Source organism: Pygocentrus nattereri, chromosome 20, assembly GCF_015220715.1.
Source record: "Pygocentrus nattereri isolate fPygNat1 chromosome 20, fPygNat1.pri, whole genome shotgun sequence".
NCBI lineage: Eukaryota > Metazoa > Chordata > Actinopteri > Characiformes > Serrasalmidae > Pygocentrus > Pygocentrus nattereri.
The window spans coordinates 26058131-26075507 of NC_051230.1; the positions used below are offsets into that span (position 1 = coordinate 26058131).

Below are 17377 nucleotides of genomic sequence, written 5' to 3' on the forward strand. Positions count from 1 at the left end.
ATAGGAATATGTCATACATCAGTAGCGATTTAGCATTACTCTCATTAATGCTAATGGGGGGGGGGCTATTAGGGAATTAGGGAATTAGGGAAACTTTGTGCATCTTTCTAGCAGTTATAGAAAACATGATAGTACACAGAATGTGCCGATTCTTCAGACATGAATGTGCCAGAATTTCTCTGGCAGCAGATTTACACAAGTTTGGGGGGTCATCGCCCATATCCTTTTTTCAATGGATTTTCAGTGAGACAGTTGCTTTTTAAGCGTTAATTCTAAGAGAGAAAGGGAAGTTGGAAATTGGTCTTGTAAAAACAAATCGTTTTTTTTTTTTGTTAATACAACACCATTCAGACATTAATAGTGAGCTTTGGAGAGAACAGTACAAGAAAATGTAGAAAAAGGGCCCTTCAAATTATTATCGCCGCTTGCTCCCTCCGAACTGTACTTTTCAGACATCAGATAACACTTGTCTTGTCAGAAGTAAGCTACCTTGACTGTAATTGACCTGACACTTCCTATAACTTTCTCTCACTAGCACACGCTCTCTCAAATCTTCTCACACACACACACACACACACACACACACACACTGATGGCCAATCAGAATAGGTCACTCAGAGTGCACTACTGACCTGTAATGACATCCTTAGGAGACTGAATCTGGTAATGGACAGCCATACAATCAGCTAGCCAAAATAAATCGATACAGAATAGTGATTCAGCTTTTCTCACCTACTATGCTCATTTATTGCAGTATCCTGTACCTCTCTCTTTCTCTCTCTCTCTCTCTCTCTCTCTCTCTCTCTCTCTCTCTCTCTCTCTCTGTCTCTGTGTCTCTCTCTCTGTCTCTCTCTCTCTCTCTGTCTCTGTGTCTCTCTCTCTGTCTCTCTCTATCTCTCTCTCTGTTTCTCTCTCTGTCTCTCTCTCTCTCTCTGTCTCTGTGTCTCTCTCTCTCTGTCTCTCTCTCTCTCTGTCTCTCTCTCTCTCTCTCTCTTTCTCTCTATCTCTCTCTCTGTCTCTCTCTCTCTCTCCGTGTTTCTCTCTCTGTCTCTATCTGTCTCTCTCTTTCTCTCTATCTCTCTCTCTGTCTCTCTCTCTCTGTCTCTCTCTCTGTTTCTCTCTCTGTCTCTGTCTCTCTGTCTCTCTCTCTGTCTCTCTCTCTCTCTCTTGCTCTCTCTCTCTCTCGCGCGCCTTTTCTAAAACAAAAGACTAGTAAAGATTTGCGTGATATTACACACACTCATTATGCCAGTCAATAAGTCATGAATGGTGTCTGTGGATGTGTTTTGTGATTTTGAAGCTGTCTGAATATTTTTTAATCAGTAGGGTTTGCTGAAAGTAGGACTTCCACTTTGAAAGGGCAAGAATACAGATATCATACATCATTTGAGTCATAAACATCACTAAAGTTTTGCGCTGTAGAATGCTTCTGCCCCCCAGGGGTGAAAACTAGCACCACAAACATGTCTGTCCCCCAGTGAGAGATGAATTATTTCTAGGTCCACCTAATGAAATAGTGTGTATGTCTATTCACATTTAGTAGCCACTTTTATCACACACTCACATTGTTAGTATGTTGTCTAAGTGCACAGTTAGAGTGGGGCGCCCAGTGTTATCCACAAAGGACCAGTGAGGTGAAGATTCTTATTCTAAAAATGCTGGAGCACACCTGATTCTGCTTGTTTAATCAGTTGGTCTCAGAGCTGTGCTCCTGCTTGGTTAGAATAGAATCCAGCAGCCAAACCAGCCCATTATGGATAAAGTTGGGCACCATTGCTTTAGCACTTTTCTTTATGCACAGTTTGTTTTAGCCACTCTTAAACCTTCATCATTGGTTAGTTTCTGCCCACAGGACCATATTCAGCTCGATATTTATGGTTGGTGTGCTGTTCCTAACCCAGCAGTGACATTAAAGTGATGTAAAACCCCTGCATTGCTGCTGTACCTAATATAGTTGTACCACTGCAGCACACACATGCCACTACCATGTCAGTGTCAGTGCTGTGCTATGAATGGCCCACCACCCAAATAATTCTTAATAAGTAATAAATAAACAAATAAAAATCTTGTCAGCTTTTCATTGATGAGTAGGGTGGTCAGTGCCCATTAGTAATTGTAATCCTACAATGTGCATCTATATGTCAGGTATTTGTGATAAAATGGGCAATAACTGTAGGTACAAGGTAGGTACACTTAATAAGCTGCTAACACAAGGTATATGTGTGTGCGTCTGTTTACAGCTCTACCGTGCATCTGTGCTGTTTGAAACATTAAGGCACGATGCACAGCACAGCTTTGACTACAAGCTTTCGCTCTTCGACCTGCAAACGTCTTCATATCAGGCTTTGCAGAGGGTCCTCGTGAGTCTAGGTGAGATTTTGTTTCCCTCATCTTCCTTCTCTTCCAGCTCTTCTGCCTCTCTCTCTCTTCAGTCTTATCGCTTGTTTACCATCCCAAATGCATACCTTTTCTTGCAACTACAGGCTCTAACCCATCTTTGTCTGACTCACTTCCTATGTCTTCGTTCGATTTCTTTTTCCTTTGTGTCCCTTGTCAATGCCAGTGACTTTAAAGTATTTATAATGGAGTTGGAAAATAAACTTCCCTAAGGCAGAGTTGTGATTCAGTACACACCATGTGTGCTTGGCTGCTGTCTTTTGGGTCCTCCGTTATATTCAGTTCACTAAAATAACTTCCCCGTTTTTATTGTGATGTTATTTTAAAGTCAATCTAGCTCTTGTTTTGACAAAACTATGCAGAAATATTAAAAAATATTTAAAAATACAGAAATATCAAAAAATGTTTTATTGAATGTAAACATTATTATGAAGTAAAAAGTGCAAAATAGAAAGTTAAATATAAAATGATGAAAATAAATAGTACATATGTCCTTGGAGAGCATGCAGTGTTAAAAGACTACATTTAAAAAAAAGAGCATCAGTCATGCTTAGGTTTTCAATTAGAGAAAGCTATAGTTGGCAATAGTTTAATAGGTTTTCAGCAGAATTTTGGAAATATTAGCAGAGACTGATTGAGTGCTACAGCAGGGACATATCAAACAGTCATTTTGCTGAAGCAGAGAGGAACAAGACTATTAAGACATTTAAAAACTAATAATCTAAAAAGCAATTCTAAAAGTCAAGAGTAGACAATGAAGGGATTAAAGGGCTGGTGTAATGTGATCTCTCATTCTGGTGCAGGATTCTGGCATTGCCATTCCAAACTCATTGCAAATTAGTAATAGACCTCTTGGGTAGGTTGGATAAAAGAGTGTAGCAGTAATCCAGGCTAGATGAACAAAGGCATGTATTACTTTCTCACAGTCAGCTAAAGAGAGAATGTAACACACTTTGGAGATATTATGGAGGTGAGGGTATGATGTTTTATAGACATTGCTGAGGAAGTTCTTAAAGCTGAGGTTGCTGTCACAAATACTTCTGCATTCTTGATGTAATTCTTTGCCTTGGCAGACAAGAAGTCTTTCTTTTGAGCCTCTGAGGTGCTGAGAACAGATAGAGTTTGGTGTTGTCTGCATATTGTTATATTATATGAGCAAGGAGAAACATTAATAAATAAACTTGGGTCCAGATTCAAGCTTTGTGGTACTCTACAATATGCTATGCGTCCATCCATCCATCCATCCATCCATCCATCCATCCATCCATCCATCCATCCATCCATCCATCCATCCATCTTCTTCCGCTTCTCCGGGGTTCGGGTCACGGGGGCAGCATCTTAAGCAATGAGGCCCAGACCTCCCTTTCCCCAGTCAATTCTACAAGCTCTCCGGGGGGCATTCCGAGGCGCTCCCAGGCCAGCTGGGCAATATAGTCATGCTAGCGTGTCCTGGGTCTTCCCCGGGGTCTCCTCCCTGGTGGACTTGCCTGTGATACCTCACAAGGGAGGCGTCCAGGAGGCATTGTAACCAGATGCCTGAACCACCTCAACTGGCTCCTCTCGACGTGAAGAAGCAGCAGCTCTACTCCGAGTCCCTCCCGGATGACCGAACTTCTCACCCTATCTCTAAGGGAAAGTCCAGACACCCTGCGGAGGAAACTCATTTCGGCCGCTTCTATACGCGATCTTATTCTTTTGGTCATTATCCAAAGCTCATGACCATAGGTGAGTGTAGGAACGTAGATCGACCAGTAAATCGAGAGCTTTGCCTTGTGGCTCAGCTCTTTCTTTACCACAACAGACCGGTAAAGGTTCGACATTTCTCCCGGACTCTCTTCTCCAGTACCCCTGCATAGACCTTACCAGGGAGGCTGAGGAGTGTGATTCCCCTGTAGTTGGAACACACCCCTTTTTTAAAAAGAGGCACCACCACCCCAGTCTGCCAATCCAGTGGCACCATCCCCCAATGTCCACGCAATGTTGAAAAGGCGTGTCAGCCAAGACAGCCCCACAACATCCAGAGCCTTGAGGAACTCAGGACGGATCTCATCCACCCCTGGAGCCTTGCCACCAAGGAGCTTTTTAACTACCTCAATGACTTCGGCCTCAGTAATGGACAAGCCTATTCCCGTGTCTCCAGACTCTGCCTCCCCACTGGAGAACGTGTTGGTGGGATTGAGAAGGTCCTCAAAGTATTCCTTCCACCGCCCAATGACGTCTTCAGTCGAAGTCAGCAGCACACCATCTCCACTATATAAAGTGCTAGTGGCACACTGCTTTCCCCTTCTGAGTCGCCTGACGGTTTGCCAGAATCTTTTCGGAGCCGACTTAAAGTCACTTTCCAAGGCCTCACCAAACTCCTCCCACACCCAAGTTTTTGCCTTGGCGACGACTGAAGCCGCAGATCGCTTGGCCTGTCGATACCTGCCAGCTGCCTCTGGTGTTCCACAGGCCAACCATGCCCGGTAGGACTCCTTCTTCAGCTTGACGGCATCTCTCACCTGGGGTGTCCACCACCGGGTTCGAGGATTACCGCCCCGACAGGCACCAACTACCATACGGCCACAGCTACAGTCAGCCGCTTCAACAATGCAGGAGCGGAACATGGCCCATTCTGAGTCAATGTCCCCCACCTCCCCCGATATCTGGTCAAAGTTCTGACGGAGGTGTGAGTTGAAGATCAATCTGACAGGTTCTTCTGCCAAACGTTCCCAGCAAACCCTCACTATACGTTTGGGTTTGCCCGGTCTGGCAGGCATCTTCCCCCACCACCTGATCCAACTCACCACCAGGTGGTGATCAGTTGACAGCTCAGCTCCTCTCTTTACCTGAGTGTCCAAAACACATGGCCGCAAGTCCGATGACACGACTATAAAGTCAATCATTGAACTGCGGCCTAGGGCGTCCTGGTGCCATGTGCACTTATGGACATCCTTGTGTTCAAACATGGTGTTCGTGATGGACAAACTGTTGTGCCTGGATGGACACTACAATATGCTACTTGGATATATATGCACCCCATGCAACATAATTGTCACAAACATTTAAGTAGGATTTGAACACTGAATCAGAGTGGGCAACTCAGTTCTGCATGCTGTCAAATAAAATCCTATGGTTAACTGAGTCAATGACAGCACTGAGAGCAAGAACAAACCAAGACAGACAGTTTACCCAGGTCCTTTTCAACTCTTAAAACATTTAAAATATTAATAATATTGCATTCTAAGCCTTCTCAATTATTTTATCAAGAAAGAGAGTGTTATAGATTTGGCTGTAATTACAGAGCACAGAAGAGGCAGGATTTTGTCAATAGAAAATGTATGAAAGTAGCTGTTTTGAGACAATATGATTGAGAAATTGTTTGATTTTTTTTCCCAGGTTCGTGGTGAGACAGCAATTTATATGATATATTATTGGCAAATTGGCAAAATAACAAAAATATTGTGCTCTCTCTCTCTCTCTCTCTTTTTATTTCCCACCCCTTTTTCTTGGATCAGGTCATCATGATGAAGCCTTGGTCGTAGCAGAGCGAGGTCGTACACGTGCATTTGCAGACTTGCTGGTGGAAAGGCAGACAGGGCAGCATGAGACAGATCCGTACAGCCCCGCCACAGTGGAGCACATCCTGGACTCAGTTAACAAGCAGAGAGCGCTGGTGCTCTACTTCTCAATGGCTGCTGGCTACCTCTACAGCTGGCTACTAGCTCCTGGTTCAGGTAGGAGTGCGTGTTGATGCTTCGCTACCAACAAGGTACAGGTGCTTGTTCCGAACACACAAGTGACACAAGGGCTTGTGGGGCAGGGTAATGCATGAAGTTGTTCACAGGAGTTAATCTGGCATTTTCCATTAGAATAATAATAGGATGAGGAAGCCCAAAAAACACTATTTTCCAAATATGTTTGGAAAAATAAAAGCACAGCAAAACTGTAAATCATCAGTCATTTATAGTGAAGTAGCCAAGGTATATGTAAAAACACAATAGGATGTTACAGTCAAGTTCACCAAAATGGAAAATTCCAAACAACCCCTTCTACCTTTTACCATTAAATGTTCCAAACGCTTGTAAACAGTGGTAAAGTTAACAGTCTTTCATTTCCAAAAAGAGTACAAGGATAAAAGATTTCTTAACAAGGAAAAATGTAAATGTGAATTTAGACATGGACAATTTTAGGCACAGAAAAGCCCACATCCAGATACATGATAATTTGGCATTCAAATGGATGGAAATTTGGTCGCGTTTCTTATAAAATTCTTTATTTCCCAGCTTTGGCGTAAGCGCTATGCATGTAACGTGCTTGTGAAGGTGTTTTTGTTTGCAACACTATACTTCCTCCTTCTGATACATGTTACTCCATTGTACATTTACTGTATGAGTATTTGTATTTTTAATTATTTGCTCTAAAATTGCTCTGTTTATATAAGCACTCACATGCTCAATAGTGCCTGATATTGAACAAACCATTATAAACCACAAAGTGCTTCTCAGTCTGTGTGCGCACACACACACACACACACACACACACACACACACACACACACACACACACACACACACATACACACACACACACAAGCATGAACATCCTCTGCAGCTGCCCTCCCGGAGGGTATGCAGAGAATTGAAAGCAGACTTGATAGTGCCACCTGCCACTCCAGGGTCGGTTGAATTGGCTTGGCATCACAGCTACCCTGTCACACAGCCCATTTCCTGTGTGCATCTGCATGTGTGTTTGTCTCTCTGTGTATGCCTGTATGTAAGTATATTTCTCTTAGACCTGAAAGCTTAAAAGAGTTAGAAAGAAATGTTGCTTAATAAAATAATCCACTGCACACTTTAGAATAAACCATCATAAAAGCTTCATTCTAAATATGGTTTCAGTTTTGTTTTATCAGTACTGTACCGGCTATTATTATTATTTTAGTTTTAGATAGAAATTAGGCTGTCCATACTTTATGCACTATTGTACAGTCCCATCCCAGATCAATGAGATAGTAAATATATTAATACATGTGTAGAAACATTATAGTAGATAAACTTCTCAGTAAAACACTGACCAACTATGTGCTTCGTTAAAAAGAGAACGTGATTGATCATGTTACTTGAATCTACTGTATTTTTGCTGTGTCATCCAACCCTGCTGTTGTTTTGTCAATAAATATTCATGCAGCATCAATGAGGTCCATGGTTTTGTCTAGCTGTTATGTATGCTGCGATTGTTAAATCCTGGTTTTAAAAGACAGAAATAATTCCCCTCAAGACTGGCTGCCACCGGTCGCCCAAAAAAGAATTAAATTGCCACACTTTTGAGCATTTAGTGTTAGCATTTAGGCTCAGTTTTGTACAGTTGTGCCTGGCAGGATGAACCTGAAATGGGTGCAAAAGGCTAAGTACATCTGGCCCTCAGTCCTTTTGTCGTCTTCCCCTTTTTCTCTTTGTGCTTCTACACTGCTCTCTCGTTTTCAGATTTTTTTTTTTTTTACTCCTCCCCCTCCCCCCATCTGCTTCCTTAGCCAGATGGCATGCTCCAAGCTGCAATTATGTTTTATTAACTCCTGATTGTTTTATTCATTTACTTCAGCAGATGCTTCAATACAGGGTTGCGCTCAGTGTTTACATTCAGCGGAGTGTGTGAGCTTTCATGTGCACAAGTGAAGTGAAAAATAGCTTTCAGTTTAAGTGAGAAATCTGTCTGTGTGATCCAAGTGAAATCTCCTCCTCCCCATCAGGTATTGTGAAGTTCCATGAGGTGTACCTGGGTGAGGGCGTGTCAGAGGGAGACCCAGATTTCCAGGAGGGAGGAATAGGAGGAGGTGCAGGAGGAGGAGGTGGTGTTGGAGCTGGAACCTCTTCGTTAGAGCAGTATATCTGCAGTGCCCGGGAGGCTTTAGGAGTCGAGTCGTTCTACAGCAGGTACGACTTACGCACACCTCCCAGCATACACACTTGCATCCTATCCCTGTCCCACTTTATTCCAGTTGATATAAGTACATAAACAGATCTGATTAGCTAAGCCACAATGGAAGCAACTATTAAACAGCAATGTTCTGATGTGGTGGTGGCGTTTTAGTGTGTTTAGAACTGGTACGAGTGGATCAGACTCAGCAGTGTCGCTGGAGTTTTTGAACACTGTGTTTGTTCACTGTCCACTCTATCTTATAGATGCAAAATCAGAGACAGTTGCTGGATGCGAAGTATGCAGAGGAACAGATGGACTACAGTCTGTAGTTGTAGAGCTTCAAAGTACACTTATATGTTAAGTGGAGCTGATAACATGGACAGTGAGTCTAGAAACAAGGTTTTAATGCTATGGCTAGTTGATATAAACAATAGAACTATTCAAGCTGTATTTTTTTTACCAGATGATATTTTGTAATGTTATTTGTAAAGAATAATGTTGATTCATTCAGGCCAAAATACTGTATGTGTGTACGTAGATGAATGTAGCGTTGAATGTCGAAGTCTTGCCTAAGGACCTTTATAGGTATAGTGTGGTGTGCATGCCCGTGTAAGGAATGAAACCCCAGTCCACGGAGGGTGATGTTATTACCCAATACACAAAAGCTGTGTGTATTAGTAGGTTTTATTACTATAAGCAGGTTTATTGAAACAAGATTACCCATTTACAGCATTACAGAGCACAAATTAGAATTTGTAAAATACTACAGACATTACAAAGTTGCACTAGATTAAAATCACTGGTCTTATCAGCAATCACACATTATGTTACTTCTCCAGGTAAAACTAATCTGTTTTCAACAGGCCTGATGAGTTTGTATGTGTGCCTGTTTGTTTTCTCAAGTGAACACATCACTCTGAGTTACCGCCTGTTGGTATTATGGGATGTAGATTTGAGTGCCTCAGCATCTTTCTGTTATGCAGGAGGATGAATGGCGTGACTAGCCCAAAATAACACGCTAAATTAAAACACAAAATATGATTTCTTTAGTCGATCTTTAAGTCGACTGCAGTTGTGTAGACAGTATTCAGCAGTGAATAGCGAGTGTTTTGTCAGCAGCAGTCTCTTTACTAGCGGCCCACTTCTTTTTCTGCTGTATGAGAAACCACTAAGCACCAAATTTATGCCAAATTGCCCACAAATTTGTTTGGAAATTAATTTGCAACTCGGCTCGAGCGCAGCGTTTAAGCTTCACCTCATTTCAGTCGGCGGTTTCTGCAGACGCTTCCACTTCCACAGGTTCATTTGAAATGGATAATGAGTGAAGTGGCGCCCGGTAATGGCTGTATCAGACACGCGGGTGCGCGCACACACACACACACCCGCACCCGCACTCGCACTCTTTTCCATGCTCAGCACATCAGGCGTTCCTTTCTTTTTTGCTTTTTCGTTATTACCTCGAAACTCTTTTTCTCTTCACAACTCAAAGGGTCTAGTTTTCAATTGCTTTAAAGTCAAGGGGGCTTTTCCTTGCTATGCATGGAATATGTAACTATAAGTTTGTGTGCGTGTGTGTGTGTGTGTGTGTGTGTGTGTTATATGCTGAGCCATCCATTTCATATTTTTGATGGGTGGATGCAGCAAGAGACAGACAGATAGTGAGAGTTCCCATGGCAGGAATTATGCAGTGTAGTAGCTGAGCTATCAGCAGGCACAGATAGTAAGGTCCCTTGCTGACTAGCTTAGATCTAAACCACTGTGTGAAAGGAAGCATTTTATTCAGCCCTCATCCTCTGAGACTTTCCAGCAAGAGAGAAGGAGGCAGAGAGGGAGAGGTTTGAGAAAGTAGGCCAGAAGGGTAAGAGAGAAGTTCACATGGTCTGAGATGATGTGGATTTCAATATGTATGAAGGTAAGTGGAGAGGCCTTTGCAGAGTCATGCCTGTCTTTTTGATACTTTTACTTTTAGGTTCTTTTGAAGTACATCATTCAAAAGTTTGGAATCACTTGCAGTAGTAGTAATTGCTCTTATTTTATTTGATAATAATGTAGGCAGTATGGCTTGAAATACTAAACTACACCATTAAAAAGGTTCTTCAATTGTTCCTTGGTAAAAGTATTGGTTATATCTATATGCGTGCGTGTGTGTGTGTGTGTGTGTGTGTGGTTGTGTGAGTTGTTATATGCTGAGCCATCCATTTCATGTTTTTGGTGGCTGCATGGGTCTGAGCACATCAGGTGTTCCTTCTTTTCCTTTCATATTGTGGGCAAAATGGCATAAATTTGGTGCAACCCTATTAATTAAGGTTAATTGGCAGCAGGTCAATAAGATGATTGGGTAGAAAAAGAGAATAATAAAGAGAGTCTTTTGACAAAACCTTTTTAACCTATATTCAATTGAATACACTACAAAGACAAGATATTTAATGTTCAAATGCATAAACGTTATTGTTGATGCCTGCAACACGTTCCAAAGAAGTTGGAACAGGGGCAACAAAAGACTGGGAAAGTTGAGGAATGCTCAAAAAAACACCTGTTTGGAACATTCCACAGGTGAACAGGTTAATTGGAAACAGGTGAGTGTCATGATTGGGTATAAAGGGAGCATCCCTGAAAGGCTCAGTCATTCACAAGCAAGGATGGGGTGAGGTTCACCACTTTGTGAACAACTGCGTGAGCAAATAGTCCAACAGTTTAAGAACGTTTCTCAACGTGCAATTGCAAGGAATTTAGGGGTTTCATCATCTACAGTCCATAATATCATCAAAAGATTCAGAGAATCTGGAGAAATCTCTGCAAGTAAGCGGCAAGGCAGGAAACCAACACTGAATGCCCGTGAATGTTCTGTAACGGATATTCCCACATGGGCTCAGGAACACTTCAGAAAACCACTGTCAGTGAACACAGTCTGTCGCTCCATCTACAAGTGCAAGTTAAAACTCTGCCATGCAAAGCGAAAGACAGATATCAACAACACCCAGAAACACCGCCGGCTTCTCTGGGCCTGAGCTCATCTGAGATGGACTGACGCAGAGTGGAAAAGTGTGCTGTGGTCTGACGAGTCCACATTTCAAATTGTTTTTGGAAATCATGGACGTCGTGTCCTCCGGGCCAAAGAGGAAAAGGACTGTCCGGATTATTATCAGCGCAAAGTTCAAAAGCCAGCATCTCTGATGGTGTGGGGGTGTGTTAGTGCCCATGGCATGGGTAACTTGCACATCTGTGAAGGCACCATTAATGCTGAAAGGTACATACAGGTTTTGGAGCAACATCTGCTGCCATCCAAGCAGCGTCTTTTTCAGGGACGTCCTGCTTATTTCAGCAAGACAATGCCAAGCCACATTCTGCACGTGTTACAACAGCGTGGCTTCATAGTAAAAGAGCGCGGGTACTAGACTGGCCTGCCTGCAGTCCAGACCTGTCTCCCATTGAAAATGTGTGGCACATTATAAAGCACAAAATACGACAACGGAGACCCCGGACTGTTGAGCAACTGAAGTTGCAAGAATGGGAAAGAATTCCACCTACAAAGCTTCAACAATTAGTGTCCTCAGTTCCCAAACGCTTATTGAGTGTTGTTGAAAGGAAAGGTGATGTAACACAGTGGTAAACACGCCCCTGTCCCAACTTCTTTGGTAACGTGTTGCAGGCATCAAATTCAAAATGAGTGAATATTTGCAAAAAACAATAAAGTTTATCTGTTGGAACATTAAATATCTTGTCTTTGTAGTGTATTCAATTGAATATTGGTTGAAAAGGATTTGCAAATCATTGTATTCTGTTTTTATTTATGTTTTACACAACGTCCCAACTTCATTGGGATTGGGGTTGTAAATGACATAATATATTGTCATAATATATCTGTTTACTACTTATTTGCCTCAGACTTGTTTTTACAGCTTCCTACAAATTAGCTGAAACATATGAAGCTATATAAAGAGCACTACCATCACCATGCAGAATTATTTTGTACATGTGTCTTTAATAAATTGCTTATATATTCTTGAATCCAATGTTTTAAATGTTTTGTTAAAGTAGTTGTTTGGCATACAATTGAATATCATTATAATTGATGAATGAAGGATCTTAACGCCTCTCTCTCTTTCTTTCTGTCTGTCTTTTTCAGAGGATGCTCTGGCAGTGAAACTGGTAGTGAAGCAGGGGATTTGTTGGACCAGCAGTTTGAAGAGCTCAATAACAAAATGAGCTTTTTGCGCATGGTGTCCAGAAACAACCTATTTAACAGGTGAGGCAGCCAAAAAAGAAACCTGTTAATAACTATTTTGTTGGGTAGCGATCATTTATTTGTTCAGAAAAAGGCTTGTAAATCTGTCACTATACTATTTTAACCTCTCTTTAAGGAAGACCAGTATTGATTGTAGTTATCCTCCAATACCTGGGTTGGCCTCTGTGCATTCACAGTTCAGTTAAATCAGGTGTGGATTTGAAGAAAACTGTGTTCTTTTAAATAGCTCAAGATCTCAACCACATTTTTGAAAACTTTTTTGTTTTTGGAATAAATTCCTGTGGCTTTTTACAGTATTTCTATTTCTTTGTATTTATTCTGCTGTTGTATAGTAGATTTTACTGACACAATTAATAGTAGGTCAGTTTGCCTAGGTGCCTCTGACCAGTACACAAGCCAGTTTAAGTGTGAGAATGAGGGTGTGAGAATGTCTGCTGTGCAGATATCCCTCTCATATATGTATGCCCACTTTCAGGCCTGTGTAATCTTCTCTTCATTAAGAGGCTAATTCCCTACTCTAATTGAGTTGATCTGAATATAAATCCCCCATGATGAGTTTGTAATAAAGTAATCCTTTATTCTTTATGATGAGAAAAATTCATATTCACTGCCTGTGTTTTATACTAAGAATGGATGAAGACATGAAAAATAAATTAAATGAATAATGAGAAATAAATTACATATAAATTATAAAATTGGCATCAGTCTTCAGTGTAACCTTATTAGTTTATGTTGTTGAATTGTCAAATGGTCCTAAATTTTCAAGTTTATTGGACTGATGAATGATCAGTTTTACTCTGAAAAGGAGGTATATACAGCATGTAGTTTACACAGCTTTTCAGGGCATGTTTAATCCAGAGAGATCTATCAGGGCCTGTATTTAATTAAGCCTCTCAGAGAAAGACTGCTGATCTAAGATCAGATTCCTCTTATATTTACTGTGACCTCACTGATGGGTATAGATCAGCACTCTGAGTTTAATTTATAGGTTTATATTGCTTCTTTATGAATTCGGGTCCACATTCTTTATTCGTAAGGGAGCCTAAGGAAATAGTCATAGTCTGCAGGGAAAGGCTGCAATGTGCAGATGTCTTAAAAGTCCTACACTGCCCTCTTGGGGTCATATTGGATTGTTACAACTTATACCTCTTTGCTAAAATAGTTGCAGCCACACATACTCCACACACACACACACATGGGATTTTGTCAGTATAATTCTGATTGGCTGTCCACACAGCCACACTTCTGTGCAACAAGCTTTATTGGTCTGATGGGAAATACATAATTGCAAGCATTTGCATTTTGAAGCAAGTTTTTCACAGCAATACATCTTCAAATCTTTTTCAAAGATTCACAACCACACAAAGACATCATGTCAATGCATTGATTAATGTTATTAGATGATTATTTATTACAGCCTTGCATACTTTATGACTTGTCTTTGTTAATTGCAGGAGTTGTCAGAGTATGACCAGTCTGTTCAGTAACCCCATGTCTCCAGTCAAGGACGGCTGTTCCACGCCACATCGTCCTGGTAGTGCCCTGAACAAACCTCCACTGCGTACCCTCTACGACCTCCTGATTGCTCCCATGGAGGGGGTGAGACTGCCTGACTTCCTTAGAAAAGAAAATCATTCCTGTCATTCCCACCATTCTTCTTTTTTCCCCCACACTTTTATTTTTCCCGGATTCAGTCATCAGCATGACTGAGTGTTCAGAATTTGCCAATAAGTTAAGCCATAAACAATCAATTCAGTCTTAACAATAAATTGTATCTGTTAAATTCTTTAACCATTTAATGTTTCAGAATGTGTTGAGGTCAGACGTTGAGTATTTGCAATTTATAGTTAAGTGTTGTGTTTAGCTGTTTTTTCTATTTTCTTTTTTCTAATTTTCCTAATCCTTGTGTAGGTATAAATAATGCAATAAGTTATTTGAGGTGGTGGGTTTCACTAATTTTACCATAACCGGCATAACAGGCATAAAGCCCTTTGAAATCAATGGCAAAAAAGAGTGCAAAATGCAATATGATAAAATACACACACACACACACACACACACACACACACACACACACACACACACACACACACACACACACTTTCCAAGTGCTTATCCTTCTGGGTATGTTTCATTATAATTAAAAAAAATATATATTATTAATTTAATATTGGTTCAGCCAGTAAGATTTTAGAACTGGAACTATATGTTTGTTTATGTCTCGATGTTTCATTCACTTTCAGGGTCTGATGCACTCAAGTGGTCCAGTTGGCAGGCACAGGCAGCTTGTTTTGGTTCTGGAAGGAGAGTTATATCTCATTCCCTTTGCTCTGCTGAAAGGCAGCTCATCCAATGAATATCTGTATGAGCGCTTCAGCCTGCTTGCTGTTCCATCTCTGCGCAGCCTCGCCTCTAATGCCAAGGTGAGCCTGACTTCATAATGCTGACTAATGAGTAGGGTTTGAAGAGGTGACTGACATACTAACAGTAGACAGATTACAATCTTTCCGTTTGCTGATTATTAAAGATCAAACCTGCAACTGTTAAACCTGCATCACAACTCTGTACAGAGTTAATAACAGGGTCACACAGACACATCAGTTAATTAAACTCAGTTTCTGAACTTACTAAATAGTTGTCATATTAAAGCAGTTCAGTACAGTTATTTGTAACTAAAGAAAACACACCAGGGAACAAATGCACCTTATCATTATTTCTTCAGTGGCACGCACAACAGTGGCACACAAAACACTGTTATCAGCTGAAAATCCACATTGAATCTCAGGTTTGTTAACAGACTGTTGTCAGACTGTTATGTTGTCATTTAAATTGTCCAAAAAAACCAAAAAAACTAGTGTTCATGACATTTTTATACCCCTTGATAAATATATGGCACCCTAGAAGTTGACCTCATATCTTGTCTGGTCATTCTGACAACCTTTTTACATCATCCCAAGGTTTGCTTGAGAATTATTATAGCAAAAAGGCTAAAATTTCATTACATTCCATCAAACACACATGGAAAAAGGGGATGACTTTTTTGGGGTGTCCCACAACATTGTAAAATATTTACATGTATAAATAAATAAGATCTTATAAATCTTATAAATAAGATGTTTTTATTGATGTTGTGCACAAACTAAGTGTTCCACAAGTGTTCAACTCAGACACGGGGTGCCATATGGTCTAAAGATGTTGATTATGAAGAAAATGTTGCCAAGTTAACAACCAAACTCGAGTGGGTTTTACCATGCAATGGTGAAAATGCTGGCGCAAGTAGACTATGTTCAGGCATTCCTTCTCAATATGCATGTAATTGTTATTAGTTTGCTTGAGTTGACTGCTGATTTGACCCTCCTGCGTAAGACACTAACTAAGCCTGCTTTGGCTCGAGTCACTCCGGACTCTTTATCTCCCCCACTGCGGCATTATGTTTTGGCAAGTAGTGGAACAAGAGATTGTTTTCCAGCAACCTCTTTAAAGGCTTGCAGACGCCTGACAAATGAAGTAGGCATTCTGCCAAATAATTTGCAAAGCCAGTGAGACGCTGCGCTCCCTCAGAATGTGCTGGGGAGGGCATGTCCATTGAATGCCTGTACCTTCTCAGGGTAAGTATATGTCTGTTGTTGTGAACTTGAAATACAGTTGTCTGTGGTGAGAGCATAATTGTCAAATTTAGATCAGAACGCCCAGTTTCCCCCATTTACTGCTAAGGGTTATGCCCGATTGTGGTGGAATAGTCAGGCTAATATAACATGCGTGCTGATTATAGAGATACTTGAAGCGAGAATGTGTCTGGCTTGCAAGCAAAGGTTAAGTCAGTCTCTTTGGAATCCTGAGGAATCCAACAGCTTCCAACATCATGTTGCCAAGTAAGGTGTCACACAAGGCAACAAACACATCATTACTATTGTAATTTAACATGTTTACAAAATTGTCACTTTACAGAAGAGAAAGAGAGAGAAATGATTTCTTTTAATGTGAGTTAATATAATGACATTTTATTCCTAAGAAGCTTTGGACTAGTTAGTATGGACCAGTATTCAGGAAATGTTTAGTACTTTTTGTCACTGTAGGTAAAAATGCTAACACTGCTGAAAACTAATTAACACTAGTGGAGGCGATTTACCTCATTTTAATAATGCTCATTTAATAATAACTCCTGTTCACTAGCTTTTATCCATTGCAAAGAATATGAACATGTGTGAATGAACTATGTCTTCACCTCCACCTGCAAATCTAATCACTATGCCTTCTCCTCCTAGATCAACCCCCGGCGTTCAATGCCCCCTCCATGCAGTGCCCTTGGCATGGCAGCTGTTGTTAGTAACCCTAGCCTCCCCTCCACAGCCATGGACCGCTGGCTGTGGGGTCCCATGCCCTCTGCTGAAGAAGAGGCCTGCATGGTGGCTGACCTGCTGGGCTGCCAGCCTCTGACGGGCCCAGCAGCCACCAAGGAGCGTGTGATGAGTGCCCTCAGCCATGCAGAGTGTGCACACTTCGCCACTCACATCTCCTGGAGGCTGGCAGCTCTGGTGCTGGCACCCATCCACCAGGAAGGAAACAGGGGAGAGGGAGGAAGAGGAGGAGGAGTAGCAGGGGGCACAGTGGGCAGGGGAGGGAGAAAAGGTTCACTTGGAAGCAGCTACACAGTGCCCGATGATGGGAGTGACGTAGAGAGCACCTGTGATGCACCGCCATTGCAGGAGCTGCTGCTTACGGCAGCAGACATTTTGGATCTAAGGCTGCCAGTTAAATTGGTGGTGCTGGGGTGAGTCTAAAATGTCCTGGTAAAATTTCAGATATTTGTTTATAAGCTTTTAAAATGTGTGTACA

At 41.5% G+C, this 17377-nt stretch overlaps 1 protein-coding gene across 2 annotated transcripts in view; it reads left to right on the forward strand.

Annotated features, from left to right (window-relative positions):
• Nucleotides 1-17377, forward strand: part of LOC108437402 (tetratricopeptide repeat protein 28-like) — a 156922-nt gene that overhangs the window by 128454 nt on the left and 11091 nt on the right. For both annotated transcript variants that reach the window (XM_017714482.2, XM_017714483.2), the window contains exons 10-16: nucleotides 2241-2370; nucleotides 5895-6113; nucleotides 8126-8309; nucleotides 12422-12541; nucleotides 13996-14140; nucleotides 14785-14964; nucleotides 16807-17312. In XM_017714482.2, coding sequence (XP_017569971.1) covers nucleotides 2241-2370; nucleotides 5895-6113; nucleotides 8126-8309; nucleotides 12422-12541; nucleotides 13996-14140; nucleotides 14785-14964; nucleotides 16807-17312 — 1484 coding nt within the window. The remainder of the gene's footprint in view (nucleotides 1-2240; nucleotides 2371-5894; nucleotides 6114-8125; nucleotides 8310-12421; nucleotides 12542-13995; nucleotides 14141-14784; nucleotides 14965-16806; nucleotides 17313-17377) is intronic.